A 23,012-nucleotide genomic window follows, 5' to 3' on the forward strand; every position below is an offset into this window, starting at 1 on the left:
TCTAACACGTCCAGTCTGAAGAGTGAGCACGGTTTCCAAGAACCGAGGGCTTGCAACGTTTACTCTCTATACTCCGTTCGCGAGCATCTCTCCCCAGTGACACGAGCTGTAGGAAAGCCCAGGGCTCCCTCCACCCACCTTTCATCTCTAACTAGAGTAGCATGAAGCGTTTGTGCCGTCTCCTCTTCCGTGGCTTCGTTTTCTGTCATCTTAACTCCATCACCAGTCCTCAGCCTCCTAACAACATCCGTATGAAAGAAATCAGACCCCTTCCACAATGAAAAACACATTGAAGCTACTGCGTACCGCTATTGCCACTGGAGAAGTAGGTATTACTCTTTCTGTCAATCCAACCGCAGCACAGTGGCGACGTGTAGTTTGGATGGTCGCGTTTTCATGCATCCGATAATGAGTCGAGCTGTGGGTGCTCATCGACAAAGTATTGTTACTGTTTAGGATGATGGGATGCTTAATGGCTCTGGATTTCTGGATGTTTTTCAAGTAGGAAGCATTTGTCTTTGAATGTGGAGACCGTGTAAAGTGATCCAAGAAAGCGATATGGCCAAATGACACGATTAATTTTCATTCCTTTTCTTTCCATCTCTTTCCTCAGATGCATTTGAGCCTTGCCCAGACCCCAACTTGATAGAAAAAAGCCCAGACTTGGGGACAAATCCGTCAATTAAAAACCAGCTTTTCTTGTAGTTTGAGAGACAGGTAATGGAGTACAAAGATGTGCTCTGCCTTCAGAGATTTTACTAGAGCTGGGGAGTTTAGAAATACCTTCCAGAGGCGATTACAGAAAAGTGTATGATAAGTGTCGGGTGAGTGATATGGACAGAGGACCACAGGTTTGGGGATGAGATCATTGTGGACTCTGGCCCTCCTTCTGAGTCCAAGATTGCCCTTTGATCAGAATGTCCTTCTTTGGTACCCAGAACTCTTCTCGGTCACTGTGAGTTTCCCTTGAGGCTCAGAAACTGTGCCTTCAGTAGCACAGAGGTTGGGCATTTTAACATCCCACTTGCAGGCCAGTTTCCCTTTATAATTCACTGCCTTTTTTTTTTTTTTTTTGTAAAGGTTTTTATTATTTATTTGACAGAGAGAGCAAGAGAACACAAGCAGGCAGAGCCGCAGAGGGAGAGGGAGAAGCAGGCTCCCCACTGAGCAGGGAGCCCGATGTGGGGCTCTATCCCAGGACCTTGGGATTATGACCTGAGCCGAAGGCAGTTGCTTAACCCCACTGAGCCACCCAGGCACCCCTGTAATTCACCTCTTTGAAGACATGCTTCCAACCCTGTTAGTGCAAGACTCTGGCAGGTACTGCGGCTTTGGGGAAGGCAAAATGTTTCCATAAAAATTAAACAGATTCATTTTAATTCACTCCTTCTACCACCTTGTCCTAGGGATATTTTTATAGACTGTGAATTCAGGTTCCACAAATTGAGCTTTAACCCCCCCCCAAAAAACCCATAATAATGGTATTGTGGTAATTAAAAAGATATGGCTATTTAGTTTTGCCCATTGAAGCCAAGGATAACAGAAAACTGAACCAGGAGCCATGTTAACATGCAGGGACACTGTGGGGTAGAGAGTGGGGATAGGAAATTACCGGGTCTTCCCATTCTTTTGAGCAAAAATGTCTCAACTTTTAAATGTGGTGGAGTAATTCTCACTCATGGGCTTTACCAGGTTTGTAACATCAAAAAGCATGTCCACACCAGAGGAATTCCTGACCCTAAAGGGTATGGATAGCTTTGGTTCAAAATGCTAAGTGTTCAGGTGATGTTTGAGGATAAAAATCAGGGAATTGTTCTGTTTTAAAATTCCAAAAAGCAGAGCTTATGTTTTGTGCCTTTTTTTTTTCCTCTGCAGAACTCAAGCAATATCCATACTCCTCACCCCAGGCATCTTCAAAGCTATTTAAATTGAATAGAATTGTTGAGAAGATGATATCCTATTATTCTGTTGAGATTGGAAGCTAGGTCTGTTGACAGTTAATTTTTCAGGTTAACCCTCCTTTTCTCATTGAGCTGACTTTTTCCTTTGAAGGGCACAGAGTAGCGGCTGGTTTTCTTTATTTAATAGAGCTCTGTTCCTGTTTTACTGTTTTAGCAGTACACTGTCGAAGTAAAACTTTGGTACTTGCTAATGTTTTAAGAGAATAAATCTGATAAATGATGGGAAGTAGAATTATTTTTTAATCAAACAAAGTTCAACCAGAACCTGCTTGGCAACATAGTTCTCATGCATGGCTAAGCAGTTTCCAGTTGTTTCTGTTTTTAAGAAATTTCAAGATTTCCAGTTTGTTTTTTATTCAAACATTCCCCTGGATTGTTAGAAACAAAAATGCCTTAGTGTTGGCTAGTGCAAAAAATGAGATGTAAAAGTATTCCTGGAAATGAAAGTGAGCAGAGACATTTCTCTGGCCGATCAGTAAGTACATATACAGAAACAAATAGGGAAAGTGAGAAACAGAATTTAGGTCCAAGGTATCAGCAAGAGAGGCAAGGTTTTAATCCAATGTGCATGATGTTGGAATTAGATTCCCTTCAACCCCCCCCCCAAAAAAAAGACCATCCTTGGGTTTTCTCCTATTCAGCCAAGTACTCCCTCCCAAGCTTTCGCTATGTTCTATGGGCCACACACACGGGAGCAGGGCTGCCTGTCATAGAACCCAGATGCCCGGCTGTGGAAGAGATTGTTTCAGCAGCATCCGTCTGTTTCTTGGCAAGACCTTCAGGCTGTCTAAAGAAAACAGTCCTGGAACAGCCTTCGGGCCTGCCTTGTGGTTAATGCTGTGCTGCTGTGTATCTCGTTCCTGCTCTGACCTTGGGGGTCTGGACGCTGCTTTCCCTGAAGTCTGTCTGTCTCTCTTAAAGAATATTTGCGATTTTACTTTGATTTTGTGCAATTCCTGTGGACATCTAGAGAGGCTTGGCTCTTTTTTGGGGGGTTGTTTCTCTCACTGATTCTAAGAGACGTGGGTAGGCTTTGGAAGGCACAGATCTTAGGGGAGGGCGAGGATCCTTCTGCAACACGCCAACTGTGCTGGCAAAATTAAAAAGTCATTTTCATGGCTTTATTTTCAAACTCCGCGATCTTTCAAAGTCTGAAAAGGGAGAGTTAGTTCATAGCATAGCCAACAGCTATAATAAAATTCAGGTTCAGGGGCAGCCTGGTGTGGGTTGGCATACTCTGTTCTTAGGGAATATTCTTAGACTTAAAGGGTGGTCTTCTTTGAAAGCACTATTTAATGGTTGTATTCTTTGGTTTAAATCTTTATTTTTACAGTATTTGTGTTCAGCTTTTGCACTGAAGGGATTTTATTTTCCTATTCTCCTGATTATTTTAAGGTTAGCAGTTGAATGTTGTTAAAATTTACACAAGGGAGTGGTTCTCATTACCCTCCCCCCCATCCTCCCCTCCCCCAGTCCTCCTACCTGCCAATTGTGTCTGAAATAATTTCCCAGCAGTGCTGTTGACTTTGGGAGATGAAGTATTTCTGGTTCTTGGTGTGTGTATGTGTGTGTGTATGTGTGTGTTTTCCCTAATATCTGGCTGGTAATTAGTTGTTACTCAACGTGGAAGTCTGTTCATCTCTCTCCTCTTGACCCACTCTGAGAATTAACATGTGGTAGTCAAAGCAGGGTGCCTTATACACGACGACAGGTGCTAATCTTCAAGGAAATTTACCTTGCATTCCACCCATTAAGGGTATGGTACATAAAAATGGCTTAATGTCTCTTTGAAGGTGTCAGTGGGCATGTGTGGACCACACAGAATGGGTTTCACTGCAAGTAATAGAGTGAAATTGTCTGCATAATTATTTTCGTTGGATTGAGAATCAGCAGCCCTCGTTGGGTTCAGGAAATAAACCTCTGTTAAAACCATATGGCACTATTCTCAGAAGAGACGTTATTACAGGGCCACTTCCCTCTGAAATTTTGAGTCAGGAGTTCTTGAAAGGCGTCACATATGTTTGAGAATGAATGTCAGGTTTTCTTCCTCCCGTGTCGTTACGAAAGTCAGAGGTTTTCTTGCCTTTTTCATGAATGCCACCGTGGTCAACAGGTACAAGGTGCTTGGGAAGAGGCAGGCCACCTCAGGTGTACACATGGTGAATTATTAGCTGGAACAAGGGATTTGGTTCTTAAGAGAAAAAGGACTTTTAATTCAGGGAAACATGTGATTTGTCAACACCGGAAACACATCTTGAGGTTAGGATAATTATATTTTGTCTTCCCAGGACCTTCGTGCAGATTCAGTGGCTAGAAAATTTTTGTAACTGCTTGTCATGGTACTCGTGTGGCCCAGAGAGAGCTGTGTCAGAGAGAGAGGTAAAGTGAGGGAATGCAGTGTGCACACCAGCGGCTAGGGAACATTTTGGAAAGAGCTAAACTAGGTAAATATATTAGATAACACCCACAATGGTTTTATGTTTATATATAATATATACATTTCTATACATATTTAAGTTTTTCTGTGTGTTTAAGTACTTAAGACAATTCAGTGTGTACACTGCGATGATTCATTACGCATCTAACTTTTTGGGGGTGGGGTTTGCAGTCTGGTTTATTAATCTTTCCTGTAGAGGGACTCTAAGCAGAAGTTGATTTTGTTCATTTCTTTTGATAAGCCTGGAAAAGGATCAGGCTCTGTAGAGCTTACTCTGACTGTGCCTAAAGCTAGGAAGTTCAAGTGTTCCCCTTGAATGTCATACTCCCAGCGAGAACTTTCTAGGTAGTAAGTCTTGCTGTTCATTTCAGACTGGAGAGCGAGGGGGCAAGAGAGCTGTGACTGAAAGGTTAGAAGGCTTTTCGGTTGCCTTAGGTGTTTTTATCATGAGAACTGGTTTTTACTAGGTGGACGGGCTGCTGGTACATGGATTCCGTCAGCCACTGACCCGCATTCTGGAGTCACTCATATTTATCCCATGAACACGTACCGGGCACCTACCATATGTGCATTCAAAGTCACGGGAATGGCTCAGGGAGAGGCCCCGTCTTGGAAGAGGCTGAAGCATGCGTCTCAATGACTGGGACCGTGTGACAGAATGTGATAGAAAATGAGAAAGGACCCAAGAAGGTGGCAGAGCCAAAGTGACATGGAAGTTCAGAAGCAGTTTTACTTCTGTCTGGGGGTTTGGAAGGAAGATTTTATTGAAGTGAAAGTACTTGAGCTGAATCTTGAGTTATCAGTAATTCAACTTACTGGCAGAAATTCTTGAATATTAAGTTCTAGGTGGACAGATGGTGACTTCCAGGAGACTAATGCTGAGTTTCTTTTATTTTTGTCATAAAAAGCCCTCCCAGCCCTCCCCCTTGAACTTGGCCCCTTTGCAGATCAGCTGATGGAAGTTTTAGCCGGTCCTTCAGCTTTAACTGTTGTCTGCTCTGTTCTCTATTAATCTGGAGCCTTTGCCACGGTAGGGGCTAAGTTCCAGGGCTGCTTCTCTAGTACACTAACAATCCTGTCTTCCTTTTTTTTAAAAAATGTTTTTCTTTTATTTAGTTCTGTAGTTGTTGATGACTTCTGCTGGACCTGTACTAGTACCAATGGGATAATATTTTTGCACGTCTTAGATACTCAGTTGCATGTAATTCAGTAGAACAAAGTAGATCAGATAATTGAATTAACTTCTTAAATGTATATTGAAGTTTGTATTCAAGTTAGGATTAAGGAATAAAAATTTATACCGTGAACTGTTACGTAAAATGAAAAGAATAGCTAAGGGCCTAATTTTGAATGAATAGAAATTAAGTGGAGAAATTAAACCAGTGGAGGTGATGATCATATTTCTTTAATCGTAATTCTAAATTGTTTTAGATTTTAGCAACTTCTGGAGTTCAGCTTTCATGGAGGGAAAAGGAAGAGGTCTAAAAACCTTCAGGCCAACGTGGTGGCTGAGACTTTCCTTTTTCCCCCCAAAGTCCTTTTATGGGTGTTTATTAGTCAGGTTGCTGTTCTATAAATGATATCACTCGTGCTGTTTGCGTTGGACCCATGCCATATCTCCATCCATAACAGATGGATTCTTTTCTTCTATCCCTGTATGGATTCTTTCAGGGCTTGTTACTTTCTGATGGACAACGGGAGTGAGCGCAGAAAGGAGGAGGGCGGAGATGAGGGACTGTGTTTGTTTTATTTTATCTCCCTATCTCTCCGGAGCACCAATGGCAGGACAAGAAGCACTCTCATACCCGGCTCCCTGGGGATTAGGAAGGAGCCTTTCTCAGAAGATACACTGGGAAAGACCGTTAATGGCAGAGAGTTTTGCTCTTGATCTCTGTTTTCCTCTGCTCTCCTGCATCTTTGAGGTTGGCTCTAATTTTGGCAAACCCAGTGTCATATTTTGTAAGATTTTGCTTATTTGCTGACCTGTGCAAGTTTAAGTACAGAGCCACAGTCCTACTGGGGACTTGGCCCAGAAAGGGCTGAGTATGGCCCACGGGCGCTTCAAACTGATATCCTACACAATATCTGGGGTTCCCCACCTCCACTTCCACCAAACTTCTCTCCTCAGATAGGACCCCCTTGTTTTGAGGGCCCCACCGTTTACCTAGGTGACCGAACCAGAGACCTGAGACTCATCCTCTCTCCATCCAATCGTTCGGTTATAGTGTCCTCTGTGTCTCTGCTGTGTGCCTCACCCGCATTCCCTTGTACCCATTAGCACCGCTTTCTCTTGGTTGCCCCTCTCAGTGTCAGCTCCTGGTCTATAACACAAAAGCCATTTCTTCTCCAGCTCCATGCCTCTAATGGTACTCCCTTCTCGATCTGTTTTCCCCTGCAAGTAGAGTGGTCCTCCTAAACTGTAAATCAGTTCATGGCACATGGTGCTGCAAATACCACCGGGGTCCCCCGGGACTTACGGGGTGAAGTTCAGTCCATGTGGTGTGGTGGACAAGACCTTTCGGCATCTGACCTGCCCACCTACCTCCCACCCACCCCCTCTGTGGCTGAGCTTCAGCCAAACTGTTTCACTCCACACTTTTTAAATCTTGTCTTTGCACTTCCTGTTCCTTCTGCTTGGAATGTCTTTCTCTTCCACATTTGCTTGATTGAATTCTGCTTATCCTTGAATTCCATCTCTTCTATAAGCCCTTTCTGACCATCCTTGGAAGTTAAGCATTTATTCTTTGGTTCCCCTTTGCCTGTTAGACTTGGATTATGGTGTTTATCAGGTTGCTGCAGTGATTTGCTTACACGATGCCTCTCCCAGTAGGTCGTGAGCCCTCCAGTGTAGCACAGCTCAGGCACACAGGAAATTTTAATTGATACATGGATGGCATATTTGCATAGTGGTTTTACCTGTGTGGGATGTTTTCGCCTCTATCAGTTACATTCTGTCCGGGTGATATTCCTGCGATGCACATACTTTGATCCTCATTTGACAGATGAGGAAGTTGAGTCACAGAGATGATAGATTATATGCCCACAGCTCCGCAACCAAATTAGCAGCAAAGCTGGGAACAGACTGCAGGTTTTCTGCTTGTGTAGTCAAGGCTGGATTTAGATACAGGATTCTCCTACTTAGTCACATACTGGCTGGGTCTTTTAGTGAACTTTTTTAATAAGTTCACTAATTGTGTGTGTGTGTGTCCATGTGTGTGTAGCCCATAGTGACAGGTGAGACACCCATAGAACTGGAAGTTAGGTAATCTGTTATTTCACAGACGAGAAGATTCTGTGTGGGAGAAGTTCACAACTTAACCATCAGTGGCAGAACCCACGCCTCCTGATGTAGACATGCGGTATTGTTCTTACTCCCTGTGGGACAATCATCAGTTCTCTTGGACAGTGTTTTAGTGTTCAGTGCCCCTGGTTATCAGTAGGATTTTTTTGAGCCATTAGGCCAGTTAACTCTTGGGAAGAGCCTATCCTGGGAGCAGAAACGATATCCTTTCTGTGAATATTCTCAGTGAAAAATCCATGAAAGAGATAAGACCTGGATGAGAAGGGATCAGAGATGCTGTGCTTTTATTGGTTATGTCCCCTTTCAGAGTGCATTACTTCTTTCCCAGTGAGTGTCCTAGATTCCTGAGCATGTGCCATTTTGAAAACAAAACAAAACAAAACAACCAGCCAGCAACAAAGGCATCTCATTAGGCTGATCTGGAAGAACACTGGGTGGCAAGGAAAGGTGTGTTCCCTCGTTGGGAGGGGTTGTGGTGTGATGGTGTAAACAGAGTGTAAAGCACGTCGTCGGGTCTCTGGAGGATGGCATTCCTCATCACCTGAAAAAGACCTGGAACTCAGTGGTATCACCCTTACTTCTACCAGTGCTCCTCTCCTTCTCTGCACAGTCATAGCTAAATAGAGATGGATGGAGATACCAGTGTACGTGTCTATGAGGAAAAGTCAACACTTCATACATCTCACATGGACAAAAGAAAAGCATTCACCAAACTGTCATTGATTAAATAATTCAGCATGAAGCTGCCAGACAGAGCTCCTTCAAACTTAACACCACACTTGCTTTTGAAAAACAGAAAAGTTTTCATTTTCATCCCCTGAATTTTTTTTTTTTTTAATATTAAAAAAAAAAGGACTCTGGAGCTAGCGTCTCCATAGTGTTCTTCCCTTGAGGGACGGGTGTGAGAAAGCCTGGAAATGGGCACCAACCCACTTCCTTTGGATTGAAAAGAATGCATTTTTCTCATCTGTGTCTGAGAAAAAAGGTTAAAACTTGCTATCTCTCAACTCCATTTAGCAGTCCTTTCGATTCCCTTTTATATAACAATAACTTGATCCTACTCAAATACTTGGCACCTTCTGTGACAGCCTGGAATGTAAGAACACTTTAGCAGACCTGAGTGTGAGTGAACTCCAGGAGTTTTGGAATGAAGAGGTAAAGTTCTCAGTTCCTTATTCAGAGTTCACAGAAGAGAAGAATACCAGGATTAACACAATAGACTCCTTTCATGTCCCTCGGGTGAGGAAAGCAATTATCTGTCTATCAAGACTCTAGTAAGTGGTGCGGGAGCCTTAAGGAGGGGTGGACGGGCAGGTGGGTGAACGCTATGCCATTGGGAAACCGTGCTGAGGTAGGAGGGGCGTCCTTTGGTTTAACTCGTTAACTGTTTTTTTTTTTTGGAGTTTATATCATGTTTCCCTCGCAACTTAGAAATGATCTTTTTTTTAAATATATACATATATATATATATATATATATATATAGTCAATGGCATTTTTCAGTTCCTTACCCATCTGAATTTTGTTAGGGGGCTTGTTTCAAAGACATCTCCTGTTTAATCGTGTTTAAACAATCTGTTTAAGACCCGTTGTGTAGATATAAACACAATAGCCCTTTAATGTAGTAAAACAGACTTCTGACAGACACGGCACACAACAGACATCCTTCCATTATTGCTTAAGCCACCGTTCCTTCCATGCCTGACCTGAGAGGGTAACCACAGAGCTCCGCTGACAGCCGTCGCTGCTCAGAAGACCCTGACTTGCCCATATTAATGTCTAGTGAGCCGAGAACTGCAGAACAGCAGACAATCAGAGAGGTCTTAGACTAGATTAAAGCTAAGTACCTTAAATCTGGTTTAATGGCTGTGTTTACATCTCCTTCTTCTTCATTCCTTTAAAAAAGTAATCAGGTTTTGCAAGCGTTAAGAAAACCACCTCTTGTTGCCAGCTGGATTGGGTCCAGTTGAAGCAAGAAAAGCCGCCCCCCCCCCCCCCCCCCCGCTTTCTTTTTCTGTCTTTTTCTTTTTATTTCCTCTATGATCTTCACTGCCATTCAGCACAGCAAGACCGGGCTGTGGGAGCTGGCTGAATTTTTCCCGGGTTATTACTTTTTAACATTTTCTTCCTGTTCTGGAGCTGGGAAAATGGAAAATGGTGTTCTCCTTCGGTCTTGGCGTATGTCGAGAGATGAGCCCTTCACACTTTTAGTTACTTTTAGGTACTGTTTTCTTTTTCTGCTTCAGACACACATAAGGTTACATAATGTATGTCCAGAACCATAATAATGAAAGAGAAAGAGAGACGATTGCATGCTAAGGACAGTCAGTCAAGATCCAGGAATTGCGTGACGGTCTGTAGGCTGGTTGTCACTGGCCTCTTTGAAGAATAATGCCATCCATGTTTAGCCGGATTATTGGCAAATAAACAGTGATGCTTTTTGTTCGGCTATGGAAACTACCATTTCCATTGCTTAAAACGTTACCATTAAAAAAATCTTTACATCTCTTAGTGGGGTCTCTACAAATGCTAGTGGTGCAAAACTGATGGGTGTGTGAAGTATCTTAGAGTAAAAGAAGGCAAAGGAAATGTTTTCAGAAGTAAAACAAGTTTTACTGAGTTTGGGGGTGGGGGCTAAGTGTAAACATAGAGAAAGAGATCTTTTGTTCATTTCCCAGAAACTGAAGGGGAGAGATGCAGTTTCAGATGGCCCAGGATGGTTGTGGATGTTGGGTTGTGATTAGTCGGAGGACAGGAGGCATGGTGATAAAACAGAGTTGGAAAGATCAGGTATAATGTAATGAATTCTCAGAAGTAAGCTTCTCAGCTTTTTCTTTCTTTCTTTTTCCTTTTTTAAATTTTTATTTATTTATTTGACAGTGAGAGAGGGAACACAAGCAAGGGGAATGGGAGAGGCAGAAGCAGGCTTCCTGCTGAGCAGGGAGCCCAATGTGGGGCTCCATCCCAGGATGCTGGGTTCATAACCCGAACCAAAGGCCGGTGCTTAATGACTGAGCCACCCAGGTGCTCCTTCTCTGCTTTTTCTTATTCTGTTCTTTCTGGGCCTCTTTTTCTCAGCCTTTACCCTCTCTCCTTTCCTTTCCTTGTATGAAAAGGAGGGCTGACACCTGTCAGGGGACTGGCTTCCAGTGTTACTGCCTACCTCCATGATTTCAAACAAGTCACAGGACTTTTTCTGGATATCGGTTACTTTTCTAGAATGAAGAACATGGTCTAGAAATCCCTATTCTCTCCCAGCTCTGAAAAAGTCTCATTCATGCAATCTTGCTTTGAAATGGGAATAAAGAGGAAAGAGTATCCCTTGGAAATGACAGGGGCGGAAGAAGTCAGGGATAGCAGGAAGGGAACTGTTCCGGGCCAGAGAATCTGGAAGTAGAGGGGCCAAGGAGATGAGGGTTGTTTTAGGACCTGGGAGCGGGGCTACGGTGAAGTCAGCCAGGTTCTCTGGGAGCTCTTTTTTCCCCCTGCTTGCAAAAACTATTACATCTCCCCTTGTGTGTTTCCATTATACTTTCATCTGGTCTTTCTTTAAATTTTTTTAAGCCTTTTTTTTTTCCTTCTTGCCTCCCATGAGTTTCTTTTTCTATAGATGTCTCAAGCTTTTTGAGTCCATTATTTCAAGAAAAAGGATAACACTCTAAGCATATGTTTTTTAGAATCTATCCCCTGATGTGTGACTGATACCGGCAGAGCCTGATCTCCCCTTCAGTCTTTGATGGTCATGATTTGCCACAGCCTGAAATCCAAAGTTTTATAAAGGAACTCACTGTTACTATACATGCATGTTAATATTTCACAGTTCTTTCATTAGTATATTTATTGAAAGATCTTGAATTCTTGAGCCTTTAGGAGCCTACATTTTGAAAGAGGCTGTCCTTCAGTGATCTCTCTCACGCATCCAGTTGCATTTAAAAAATAAGTTTGGGAGAGTGAACTTTTTACTCACTGATCTAAACTGGCGCCTTTCGTTATTAAAAGAAAGCAAATTCAGTTTTTAACATTTTTTTTCCCTATGAACTGGAGTTCCTAGAATATTTCTATGGAGTCTATGGCTTAACTATGTAATTATGTCTCTTGAGTAGATTATGTTTTTTCTTCCCATAATTATGTTTTTACCCGAGAGACTGGAAGGCTTCAGTCCTCTCTTGGGTGAAATTGTTCTTCCTCTCCTCTTCCTTGTTAAACTTTGAATTCTACATGCCTGACTCTGTTCAAGGGCTGAAAGGGAGCTCTTGAAGCTATGTGGAAGTGATTAGGAGTTTTTTTTTTTCCTTCAGAAATTGGTTTATATATTAAGAAGGGCCCTTAGAGAGAAGCTCTGTTAGTTCATTTTTGAAATGCCATCAGAGAAGAATCTCCTGGAAGGAGATTTGTTTATGATCTGTGGTCCTCTGTCTGAAGCCACACACTAACATGGCTCTAGGGCTGTCTCCTCTCACGAGCTGTCTTCTGTGAGCTCTGGGGGCCCCATAGACATGTCCTGTCGCATGGCCGCTCACTCCTAGTGGCTCAGAGGGGCTAGAGGCTTCTGAAGCATGAAGGCAATTTCTTAGTTCGCTTTACTGTTCTAGTCCAGAAATAGTTTTTGACCTGAACCAGACAGCATACTCTTAGCAAAAAGATGACTCAGCAGCCTTTCCCAGCAAAGATTATAGACTCATCAATTTTACTGTGGGAAATGTTTCCCAATGACTAGCTCTTCTCCCCCTCCCCCTCCTTTCTTTTACTGGATAAAAGAAGAGGTGATTCTAAATTTACCAGTGTTCTTATTTATTAATTCAGTAAGCATCTGTTGTGGGCCTTCTTTGTACCGAGGCCCCAAGTTAGGTGCTAGACATGAGACATGACGCCCATCCTCAAGGGGTCCCTAGTCAAGTCCAGAAGATTCCAAGATAATAGGGTTTGAAATTTTGTATAAATATTTTATATCAATTCAGAGTCAGTTAATGCTTACTGAATGCCTACTACACTTAAGTATAACCACATGTAGTAGACAAAAAACAGTCGTAGCTGTTTTCGGCTTGCTGACGTGGAAACCAGAGGGATCATGGAGGCCCTAGAGACAGAAAAGACCAGAATAGTGTGATGGCCAAATGGAATTGATAGGGTGAGGGTATTCTGAGCTGGGGGAGACAGCTTGGGGAAAGGAACAGCGGCTCTTTGAAGAGCCGTGGATAGTCCAGTGTGAGTAGAGCCTAGGTGGGGAGAAGTACAGTTGTAGCCATCGGAAACGAGAGTGGCGACGTGTGTTCAAAACCAATTTTCGAAGTCTTTCCAAGTCTTTGCCAGGCTCAGGGAACTCTGTTTAATTCCATAGACAGTGTTAGACAGTTGAGAGGTTTTGAGCAGGTGAATCATGTTAGGATGTAGGGACTGAAAAGATGTTAGAAATTTTGGAAATTTTCTGCAGGCCCAGAGATTTCCATTAAATCTCTTCCCATGGTCGGCCATACAACTCGTGGGTGTCCTTTTCTTTACTCTAGCCTGCTTCTCTGGTGGATTAGCTACAAGTGAGAGGTTAGGAGTGGGTTCTGGTGGGACTGGAAAGTGGGGGCCCCTTCTTGCAGAAACTAGGAATGGCCTTACCCAGATGCTGGGGTCCAGGAAAGGGAGGCAGCAACAATATACCTGGGCTGGATTTTGAGCCTGGGAGACTAGAAAGTGGTGATATTAACAGAAATAAGGAAATTCAAGGAGAAGCTGGTTGGAACTTTTTGTACTGGGGGTAGGGGTGTGTAGGGAGAGGCAGAGGGCTTAATAAGACATTACAAGTGTCATAAGAGTATAGGCCTTTGTTTTTTAGACTTTCACAAACCACCGGTGAAATGTAGTCATCTGAATGTAAACAGAGAGGAGTTTCACTTTTCTCAGTAGTATTTCCATTTTCACATGTACATAGGAATGCAGAAAATCAGGGTTTTCCATCTGGAGCCTCGATGGTTACAAAGTATTTGGATCCCAACTTCGCACAGCTCCCCTAAGAACTCCCTTGAGTCTGTGTAACCTTGACCCTGTCATGTTGCTTTTGCTGGAAACCATGTAATCCAAGTTCACTGAGATGAACTAAGGCTCCTCCTCAGGAGTAGAATTCCAAGTAATTTCATTTGGAATAGAACTAGGACTTGAAAATTCGTCACCCTGTTCCTGCACCCCTCCCTGCACACTCTCCTTCATGGGTCACTTTCAGGGTAGAGAGATTGGAACCACGGCTTTGTTTTCGTTGGTTTTCCAGACCTGCTGCAGAGTCCCAGCTCTGTTGCTCTCTTGCTTTTTTACTCCAAGGATCATGGTCAGAACATCTGAAGGGGGCATCTCCTGGGGTTTGAGCCCTTGGAGTACAAGACCAGGTCTCCTCTCGCACACTTGCTGACAGCAAAATTAGCTAATACCTCCCCGGTCGCCCCGTCCTCCAGGGGGGAGCCTGAGTGCCTGGCAGAGGAGGCTCTTGGCCTGCCAAAGGACCGTTTCATTAGGGGATACAGAGATCTGTCTTAACAGGGCAGGTTCCCATCCAGATTGCAGAGTTGAAGAGAACTAAAGCCCGGTTGAGAAACTAGAGGCATCTAGAGGCATCAGACTATTTGAAGAATAGCGTGCTTCTGTTGAGATTGTTATCACCTACACGTTCCACACTATCTTCTCTCACAAGATCTTTATTATCATGTTTCTGTCATTTGTCCTCCAGCTAGCTTTTCTTCTTTCTTCTCGGCTTATCAAAATCCTACTCGACCTTCTAGGACATAATGATCTCATCAGTGAGAGCTTCCTCTTTCCTTTTAGTCAATACCATTGGCTCTCCTGTTCTTCCCAGAACGGTTTATTGGTCTTCTTTTTTTTAAGTTTTTCTTTAATTATGAAAAATTCCAAACATATTAAGAGATTATATTTAATAAAATCCCATATACAGATCACCTTATTTTATAACTAATAACATTTTTCCATATTTGCTCATCTGATATTCTGCTGAAAGGTTTTAAAGCAAATGCCAGTCATCAAGACATTTACCCCCTGTATATATTGGTTAGCTCTTCTAAAAAGTAAGGGTATATTCTTACGTAGTCACAAAAAGCACCACTTCCTTAATATTTTAAAGTAGTCTGTACTCATATTTCCTCAATGGATCCCCAAACCCAAGCATTTTAGTGATTGCCCTCATCACAACCTTCTCAAGTTATACTTAATGGCTTGTCTTTCTTCCCTACTAAACAGTGAACTGCTGGAGGAGAAGGACATTATCTTTTTTTAATTTTTAATTTTTTATTAACATATAATGTATTATTAGCCCCAGGGGTACAAGTCTGAATCGTCAGGCTTACACATTTCACAGCACTCACCATAGCACATACCCTCCCCAATGTCCATAACCCCACCACCTTCTCCTATCCCCCTCCCCCTGGCAACCCTCAGTTTGTTTTGTGAGGTTAAGAATTTCTTATGGTTTGTCTCGAGAAGGACATTATCTTGAAGAAGTCTCTCTCCTTCTCCTTGCAGTGCCTGGGGAGACTCGCACGTGGGCAGATGCCCTGCACACGCACACGTGGGCTGGACTAACCGATACAGATGTAGATGTCCTGGTTCCTGAATGAGGGTCCCTTGCACATCTGCCTTTTTGCCTTCTCTCTCTCTCTCTCTTTTTTCTTTCTTTCTTTCCTTCCTTCTTAAGATTTTATTTATTTATTTATTTGACAGAGAGATAGAGATCACAAGTAGGGGAGCAGCAGGCAGAAGGAGAGGGAGAAGCAGGCTCCCCACTGAGCAGGAAGCCTGATGCGGGGCTCGATCCCAGCACCCTGGGATCATCACCTGAGCTGAAGGCAGCAGTTTAACTGACTGAGCCACCCAGGCACCCCTCGACTTATTTCTTTTGTGGTATTATCATGATACCCAGAATGAAAGTAGATATCCAATAAGAGAAGTTAGAACTTAAAATTGATTTAGAATACTGGTGTGAAAAGGCGAGATGCCCAACATCATGCCATAGTGATCCATGAAATGACCCGCCTGCACCCCACGAAAGTGGGCCTGGTGCGACGTGGTGCCTTATTGAGGTGGCCTTGTGTTTGGTGAAAGGTGCAGTCTTGGGGCACCTGGGTGGCTCAGTGGGTTAAGCCTCTGCCTGATCTCGGGGTCCTGGGATCAAGCCCCACATTGGGCTCTCTGCTCAGCGGGGAGCCTGCTTCCTCCTCTCTCTCTGCCTGTCTCTCTGCTTATTCGTGATCTCTCTCTGTCAAATAAATAAATCTTAAAAAAAAAAAAAAGAAAGGTGCAGTCTTTTGGAGGCACTTTTGGGTGTCCTTCAGGAATCCATCTTTTCTTTTGGGGAAAGATAGCTGATCAGCTGTGAGTACAGGGCATAGAGTATGATGGTCTGCCTGGGGGTCCTCACAGATTTCCAGTTCTCAGTCGACTTTTATAAAAATGGGCAAAATGAGTCCCATCCCAGACGCAAGTTTCTTTTCGTAGTTCATACGGCACAGTTTCCAGGTCTTCACGTACCCCTTTCAGATGTGTGATCTTTTAAGCAGCAATCCTAATGGCAGTATTCCCAACTAGCCTTTGTGAGTGTGGGCCCCTTTCACCACCCGGGCTGCAGGGGTGGGGGGAGGGAGGAGAGAGTCAGCGGCACTCTCGCTTAGGGACCTAACGGTTCCTCAAGCGTGTTTGCTCTAAGGATGTGCGAATGCTGTGACCTTTGGATCATGAGTTCTTCTCCTGCCCCTGAGTTTATTGCAACAAAAGTCATATTCAGTCAAATACACTTGACTTTTTAAAAGAAATTGTTTCTGAAAATTACTTTTTTTTTTTTTTTTTGCCATTTTAAATTCACTTTGACCATGATTTCTCCTGGTGCTGCAGAGTTATACTCTGAAACAAGCTGGTTGGCAGTGGGAGGGAAAAGAGCCTGGGATCAGCAACCAGAAACCTTGAGTTCTAGTCCTGCCACCAACTGTGTGATTTTGGGCAAGTCACTTCTCCTCTCAGGGATTCAGGATCCTTATTCATAAAAGAAGTACAGGGTCTGAAGTGCAGTATAAATGATTTCTATTGTCCTTTTCAGTGCCCTGATTCTAAATGACTTGCAACAATGCTAAAGAGTTCTAGTGAGGGCCTCTTCAGAAAGCAAGCGAGCAATTAAGCATTTGCTTAAATGAGTGTCCTTCAGGGAAATTATATTTTACAAAGCTTGCTGGAGGATTTTCTTACCCAGCTGGGGTGGAAGAACCACTGCCCAAGGGAGAAAGTTTCCCATTCTTTATACCTTCCTCCTGTTTGGAAGATGTCCTCTTTGGCCCTTTGGCTGACGTTCAGTTCTCCCTGTACCATGGCAGAGTCCCCTGTCTTTGATTTAATTCAGTGTGCCCTAGTCTTCCATGCTCTTGATTTCTTACGGGACTCCTTGAGTGTGGAGGATTGGAGGGCGTCTTCTTCCAGTCTGTCATTCACGTGCTAGCCCTGATGTGGTTTAGTGGTAGCGGTGTTTGTCATGGTTGAAAGATGAAGAGCCTGTTCAGCTTTTGTTCTTCCTTGTGCTGTAAGAATTTTGTTGTGGTTGTGGTGGTGGCTCTGAAGGGGCAGACATCTACAAGGAGAAATGCTTACTTTTGTTTGGTGTATGCAGTCACAGAACGGTATCTCCTGGATTATGCCAGGTGTCTGGAGATACTTGGTAGCTTGCGTTTGAAGGTAATTTCCATAAGGTCATTGAAGCTTTTAAAATTTCACCTGCTTTTCCATTTTTCGTACTTCTCAGTGCTGCTTTAGGTTCTTTAACCTCGCCTATAGCCTCCTGTGGCTTCCCTGAAGCCCTGGGCTCAGAGGAAATAAGAAGTGGACTCACCCATCCACACACCGAGCTCATATCTCATATGGTCTCCAGGAAAACCCAGGGAAAAGGCTGTAGAGAGCAGAGGCGAGACTTTCTTAAGTTTTCTTCTGATCTGTAGCCCACATAACGTCCCAGTTAAGGAACCATGCAAGATCTTGTAGCCCTCTCCTTAGCCCTCAGGGAATCTGCCATTCCCAAAATACGGCCCTATTAAGAAAAATAACTTCCAGGGACAATTCCGTAAGCTCTCTTGTTAACGTTTATAGCTGTAGCAATACCATGCCAATACTTTCGTGTGTGTCGGTGTGTGTGTGTGTTTGAGAGAGAGAGAGAGAGAGACAGAATCCGTGGATCTAACTGTGAGAAGTACTATATAATTCCTTAATTGTGAAACTGGTTAGATGGAGCAAGAGGCACTGATGGGAGTTTGTGTAGGGTAATGGGTGAGCTATTAGCTTTGTCATGGAATCCTCACTGCTGCTTCAGCTTGTGTTGAAATACCGGCCTTGGCACCACACTGGGCTTAGTTCTTAGGTGGGTCTGTGTGTCAATGGGTGAGATTGTCTGTCTTCCATGGCAGCCGTGAGAGGGAGGGAAGATGAAGCAAGAACACCAGCATTGATGGTGCCTTGTGATGAGTGGGAAGCTCGGTCAGATAGGACAGGAACCGTGTACCATCCAGGCTGGGCTGGCCAATGGCTGAAGACCACAGGCTAGTTGTTTGACCTCCACAGGCCGTAGTGACTTCGACTGTGGGCACCTTGCTTGCTGGGGTCTGGGGCTGTTTGGGGTAATCTCTAAAGGCCCCGTAGAGTTCTAAAATCTATTCATAATCTGGATAAGGGGTCCTAAACAACAGGGAAAACAGCATAAAAAGCAATAACTTTTCCTGATCACTTTTTCTCCTGGTCTCTGTCCCTCGTTCCAGCAGATGCCCCAAACTGACGCTGGCAGGAAACAGGGTGGTGGGTGCATTTCAGTTAATGGGCCTATTTGGAACATGTTTGGCTGCAGAGACAGCTACACTCATATTACCAAGCCTTGGCTTCCTGTCTGTTTTCTTTGGGCTGGGTAGGCAATGAAAAAGGAGATAGGAAAATACATTTTGGGGCAAATAAAATAAGGAATTTGTCTTATGAAGACAGCTTATAGCTGGGAAATTCTCGTGTTCACCTTAACCCTCTCCTCATAGATTCCTCTTGTCCTCTATCAAGAGGAACATGAAGTGTTCCTGTTGCCCTCATTCTTGAAGGCTCTTAACAATCCTCCTTCTGGGTTTGTTTGTTTTTTTTTCTTTAATGGGTAATAATCCTGATTCCCTCAGTTTTTCTTCAAAGAGCAGATTCTGATTCCAGTCATTATCTTAATGGCTCTTCCCCCCCCCCCCTTTTTTCCTTTTTTTAGAGAGAGAGAGAGAAGGAGCATGAGTGAGAGGTGGGGGGAGGGGTAGATGGAGGGAGAAAGAGGGAGTCTCAAGTAGGCTCCCTGCCCAGCACAGAGCCAATGTGGGACTCCATCTCATGACCCTGAGATCATGACCTGAGCCAAAGTCAAGAGTCAGAGGCTTAACTCACTGGACCACCCAGTCGCCCCTTAATAGCTCTTCTTTGAATCAGCTCCAGTTTCAGTTACAGTATATTGGGGTAACATACTAGGGCCTCCTTCTGGCACAGAATATGAAAGAAGGAATCTATAGTGTATTTCCATTCACATTATCGTGCTTGTCCACCACTGGGCCACTCCACAGATGTGCACTGAACTTATGTAGCACCAAGATTCTGAGGTTTTCTGTTATACTTGCACCAAGACTTGCTGAGAAGGAGTTCATGATTTTCAAGAAGCTTTAGAACCTTAGTTATGTTAATTTGCATATTTCTTTAATATCTAGAATTTCCTTAGATTTTAGACTTGAACAAACTAGAAGAGAGACAAAGCTTTTTTTTTTTTTTTTTTTAAATGATGGCTTTTCACATTCACATGGTAACCCAAAGGGTATTTTTCAATTTCTTATACAGAATCATAGTACTAGATTTGAAGTCAAAAAGCATTCTGTGATTTAGCATAGTTTATCATATGCTTTTAGATTTTGGGGTCTCACAAAATATCCAGATTCCTCTTGTGAATTTGAGTTTCCTTGCCTCTACTTCCATTTGATCCTCTTAAAGGGGTTCTAGGTTTGAGTTTTAGTTTTTCAGAGAAGAGTCATGGTGAGGTATAGTTGTAACATAAAAAAAGAAAAGTCACGTATGGTCATCTTGGAAATTGCCCTTTGACAAATGTGTTTGTCTTTGTTTCTGCCCCAGTTTTGGGAAAGGATGTGCGACACACACAGACTCTCTGAACTATGGGGAAGTTCCTTCATGAGACAAGCAAACACACCCCAGTACACAACCACCTTCCCCACCGTCACCAAGAGGGTCAGGGGAGGCACGCAGAGAGTCTCCCCTGAGTTCCAGCGTCCTGCCCTCGTTGCTGACGCTCGACTCCAAGTCACTCTCTGGGACCCTCAGCTCTCCATTCGTAGACCAGGAGTAGGAACGCTTGCCACCAGATGATGCTTATAAAGCCGCTTGAAATGGAAGGCATAGAGACATTTCATTGTAGATATCAGTATTGATGATCCCTGGGCTTATAAACCCCCCATATGTATGTTCACATATCTATTTAGTATGGTCGATTGTTCAGCTAATTAATATGCTTTTATTTTATGATTTGCTGTTTCCAGGGCACAGACAGAAGCTTGATGACTCTAAACCTAGTTTGTTCTCTGACCGCCTCAGTGATTTAGGGCGCATTCCTCATCCCAGTATGAGAGTAGGTGTCCCGCCTCAGAACCCACGGCCCTCCCTGAACTCTGCACCAAGTCCTTTTAATCCACAAGGACAGAGTCAGATTACAGGTAAGACAGACTCCTAGGTTTCACCGGCACACGCTTCGGCAGGCTGGGGGTGAGGGGCTACCACACGAGACGTCCTCACGGCAATACTCCTGGGCTGTGAATTGGCTTTATTATGAACGAATCAAGACGTGAAGATCTTATGGGCCCCCCCTTTTAAAAAAAAATTTATAAAACACAAATTCTGGTATGCAGTAACTTTGGGATAAACTTTGGGGGATGTTGCTGATAATGCTGTGCCCTGGGGCACAGTTGTTCTGCACACTGGTGGGTGGTAATAACCACGCTCTCCGGGAGAATGTTTGTTACAAGTTTCTGGACTGTGCCCCAGGGGCGCAGGGGAGAGCATCACACCCTCGCTATTAGAAAATTAGTGTTACCGTCTCAGATTTGGGCTTAAATTTCTTACATGTATAACTGTTTCATTAAGTGTGTTTGAAGATTGCCCAGGGCTAACAGGAAGCCTTAATTGGTGGGTATAAGGCAAGGTCAATGAGCAGTTCATCAGACAGACAGAGAGTTTGCTGCTGATTCACATTTAGCTCTGGGTCCCAATGTGACGTTTGTCTTGATACTACATTCTAGTGAGCTGCTTACTACCTTTCTTAAAAATTAACGCCAGCGTTGCATTACAGACTAATCATTCGCATTTGGCACACTGAGACTCCCAACTCGCTCTCTCTCTTTGTTTTTCTGCCCCACTCATGCAAAAGCAGATCTTGTGTTTAGCACAGTTGCTTTTAGGTCACGGTGACAGAGGAGCATGTCAGTCATCACAGATTCTTAATTTGCCCATGACAAGTATTGAGAGCTGATGTCACCTGGTCATGTCATCTAGTTCCTGTTGTTGGCAGGGGTAGACTAGAATGGAGGGAAAATAACTCAAAATGTACAGTAAACTCTTAACATAGATCTATTCTAATGGTTAGGTTATGGTCGATAGTAGGTAGGTGCTGAGCGTCCTTAAGGGTTTATAAACACAATTGTTTATAAATGGAATGACTTCCCTCTCTATCTCTCCTGATCATGTTAGGTATATGTCTTCTTCGGGGTTTACTTAGAGTAGGATTCTGTGGGTATATGTATGAATATAAGGGTATGCCTGAATATATAATTAAAAACAATGCAGAATTGTGAAAATAAACACTAAAGAGAACCAGAGCCCCGCATCAGGGAAGAACATTAGAGCTCTGTGAAGATAGCCGTGTATTAACCTAAATAAGTCTCTAGATGTTGATATGTAGGAATCAAAAAGTTAGTGCCTTTACTAGACATGTGTCTTTGAAAAAAATGCAGGGGTGAAATTCACACTTACTTGTGAATTTGATTGTAGCTATAGGTGCTACTGCATTTAAAGTAGTGGGCTTTAGATCTTTGATTATGGTCCATAAATAGCACTCTTTTTGTCTTTATAGTAATCTTTAGACCATTTGTGTGTATAGAAGCATTTGGATACATGTATAAAAGTGTTTATATGTGATTTGTAAGGGACGCATGGTGGCTAATAAAATATTTATGAGAGAAATACATGTTCTATGATTTGGCAATCCCTGGATTCTTTAAATGTTTGATTCCTATATTCTCACCCTTAACTGCCAATTACGTTTGCGAATGACAAACACTTTCAGAATGGTCTTTGAAAATCAGGTGTTGTTAAATCCACTTAAGAAGATGCTTTTCTCAAGGCTTTGACCCCAGACTTAAAGATGACATCATTACAAAAAGAGCCAGAGGATATTTTAGAAAGTGAAGATAGCTTAGATCTTACTAAGCAGAAGGCTGGTGAGCATGGTGAAGGGAAATCTACCTTTTAGCAGCAGGTGTAAATGCAGAGTGATGCTTTGAGCAGGGGTAGGACACATGGAGAGAGCTGGGCCAGGTCAGCATTGTGATCATCTTCACAGACGGTGGGGGTGGGGGGCTCAGCGCTGCCTATCACCTTCCTCCCTGTGGGGACACTCGGGAAGGTCAAACTTCCTGTCTGCAGTTCTGCATTAAGTTCAGTAGCAGAGCAGAATTGGGGCTCTCGATTCCTGGTGCAGTATGTTTTTTCTCATACAATATCATGCTGCCACACCATCACCAGCAGTTACAAATAACATTTACTTATTTGCCGGATGTATTTCTAAAAATGAAAATATAAAGAAGTTGTATTTCTAGGTACCGATAGCTTTCTGGAATTAAGCCATTATTAGCTCTGCATTTGGGATGACAGCTCCAGTATAATTGATTCCTAGATCAGTTGTCTTGTTTTTCTAACATTCACAAGGTATTGGGCCCAACAAATTTCTTTAGCCTTCCTGATTTGCACGTTGTCTTACACAAGCACGCATGCGTGTGTGCATGCGTGCGCACGCCACACCTACCCACTCCCAGCCATGCGCACTTTGTTTCCATGCCCCTGTATTGTCAGTGACATAAGACAAGGTTCTCCTGGTAATCAAGGGTGGGCACGGTTCTACCATGACTTAGATGAGTAGGAGAACCAAGAACATCCATTGCAGCAGCAATTTCCAAGTGAGCTGAATTGATTTCATTTTTTTTTCTCTCTGGGCTAATTTTCTTATTTAT

The 23,012-nt window shown here is 43.3% G+C and overlaps 1 protein-coding gene across 8 annotated transcripts in view; it reads left to right on the forward strand.

The window, feature by feature from the left end:
* The window catches only part of RUNX2 (RUNX family transcription factor 2), a 319,385-nt gene that overhangs the window by 135,641 nt on the left and 160,732 nt on the right, over positions 1-23,012 (forward strand). For 6 of the 8 annotated variants that reach the window (XM_046005127.1, XM_046005128.1, XM_046005130.1 and 3 more), the window contains exon 6: positions 20,271-20,444. The exons of the other annotated variants lie outside the window; for them this stretch is intronic. In XM_046005127.1, the coding sequence (XP_045861083.1) occupies positions 20,271-20,444 (174 nt within the window). The remainder of the gene's footprint in view (positions 1-20,270; positions 20,445-23,012) is intronic. 8 annotated transcript variants of the gene reach the window in all.

This window comes from Meles meles, chromosome 5 (assembly GCF_922984935.1).
Source record: "Meles meles chromosome 5, mMelMel3.1 paternal haplotype, whole genome shotgun sequence".
NCBI classification, from domain to species: domain Eukaryota; kingdom Metazoa; phylum Chordata; class Mammalia; order Carnivora; family Mustelidae; genus Meles; species Meles meles.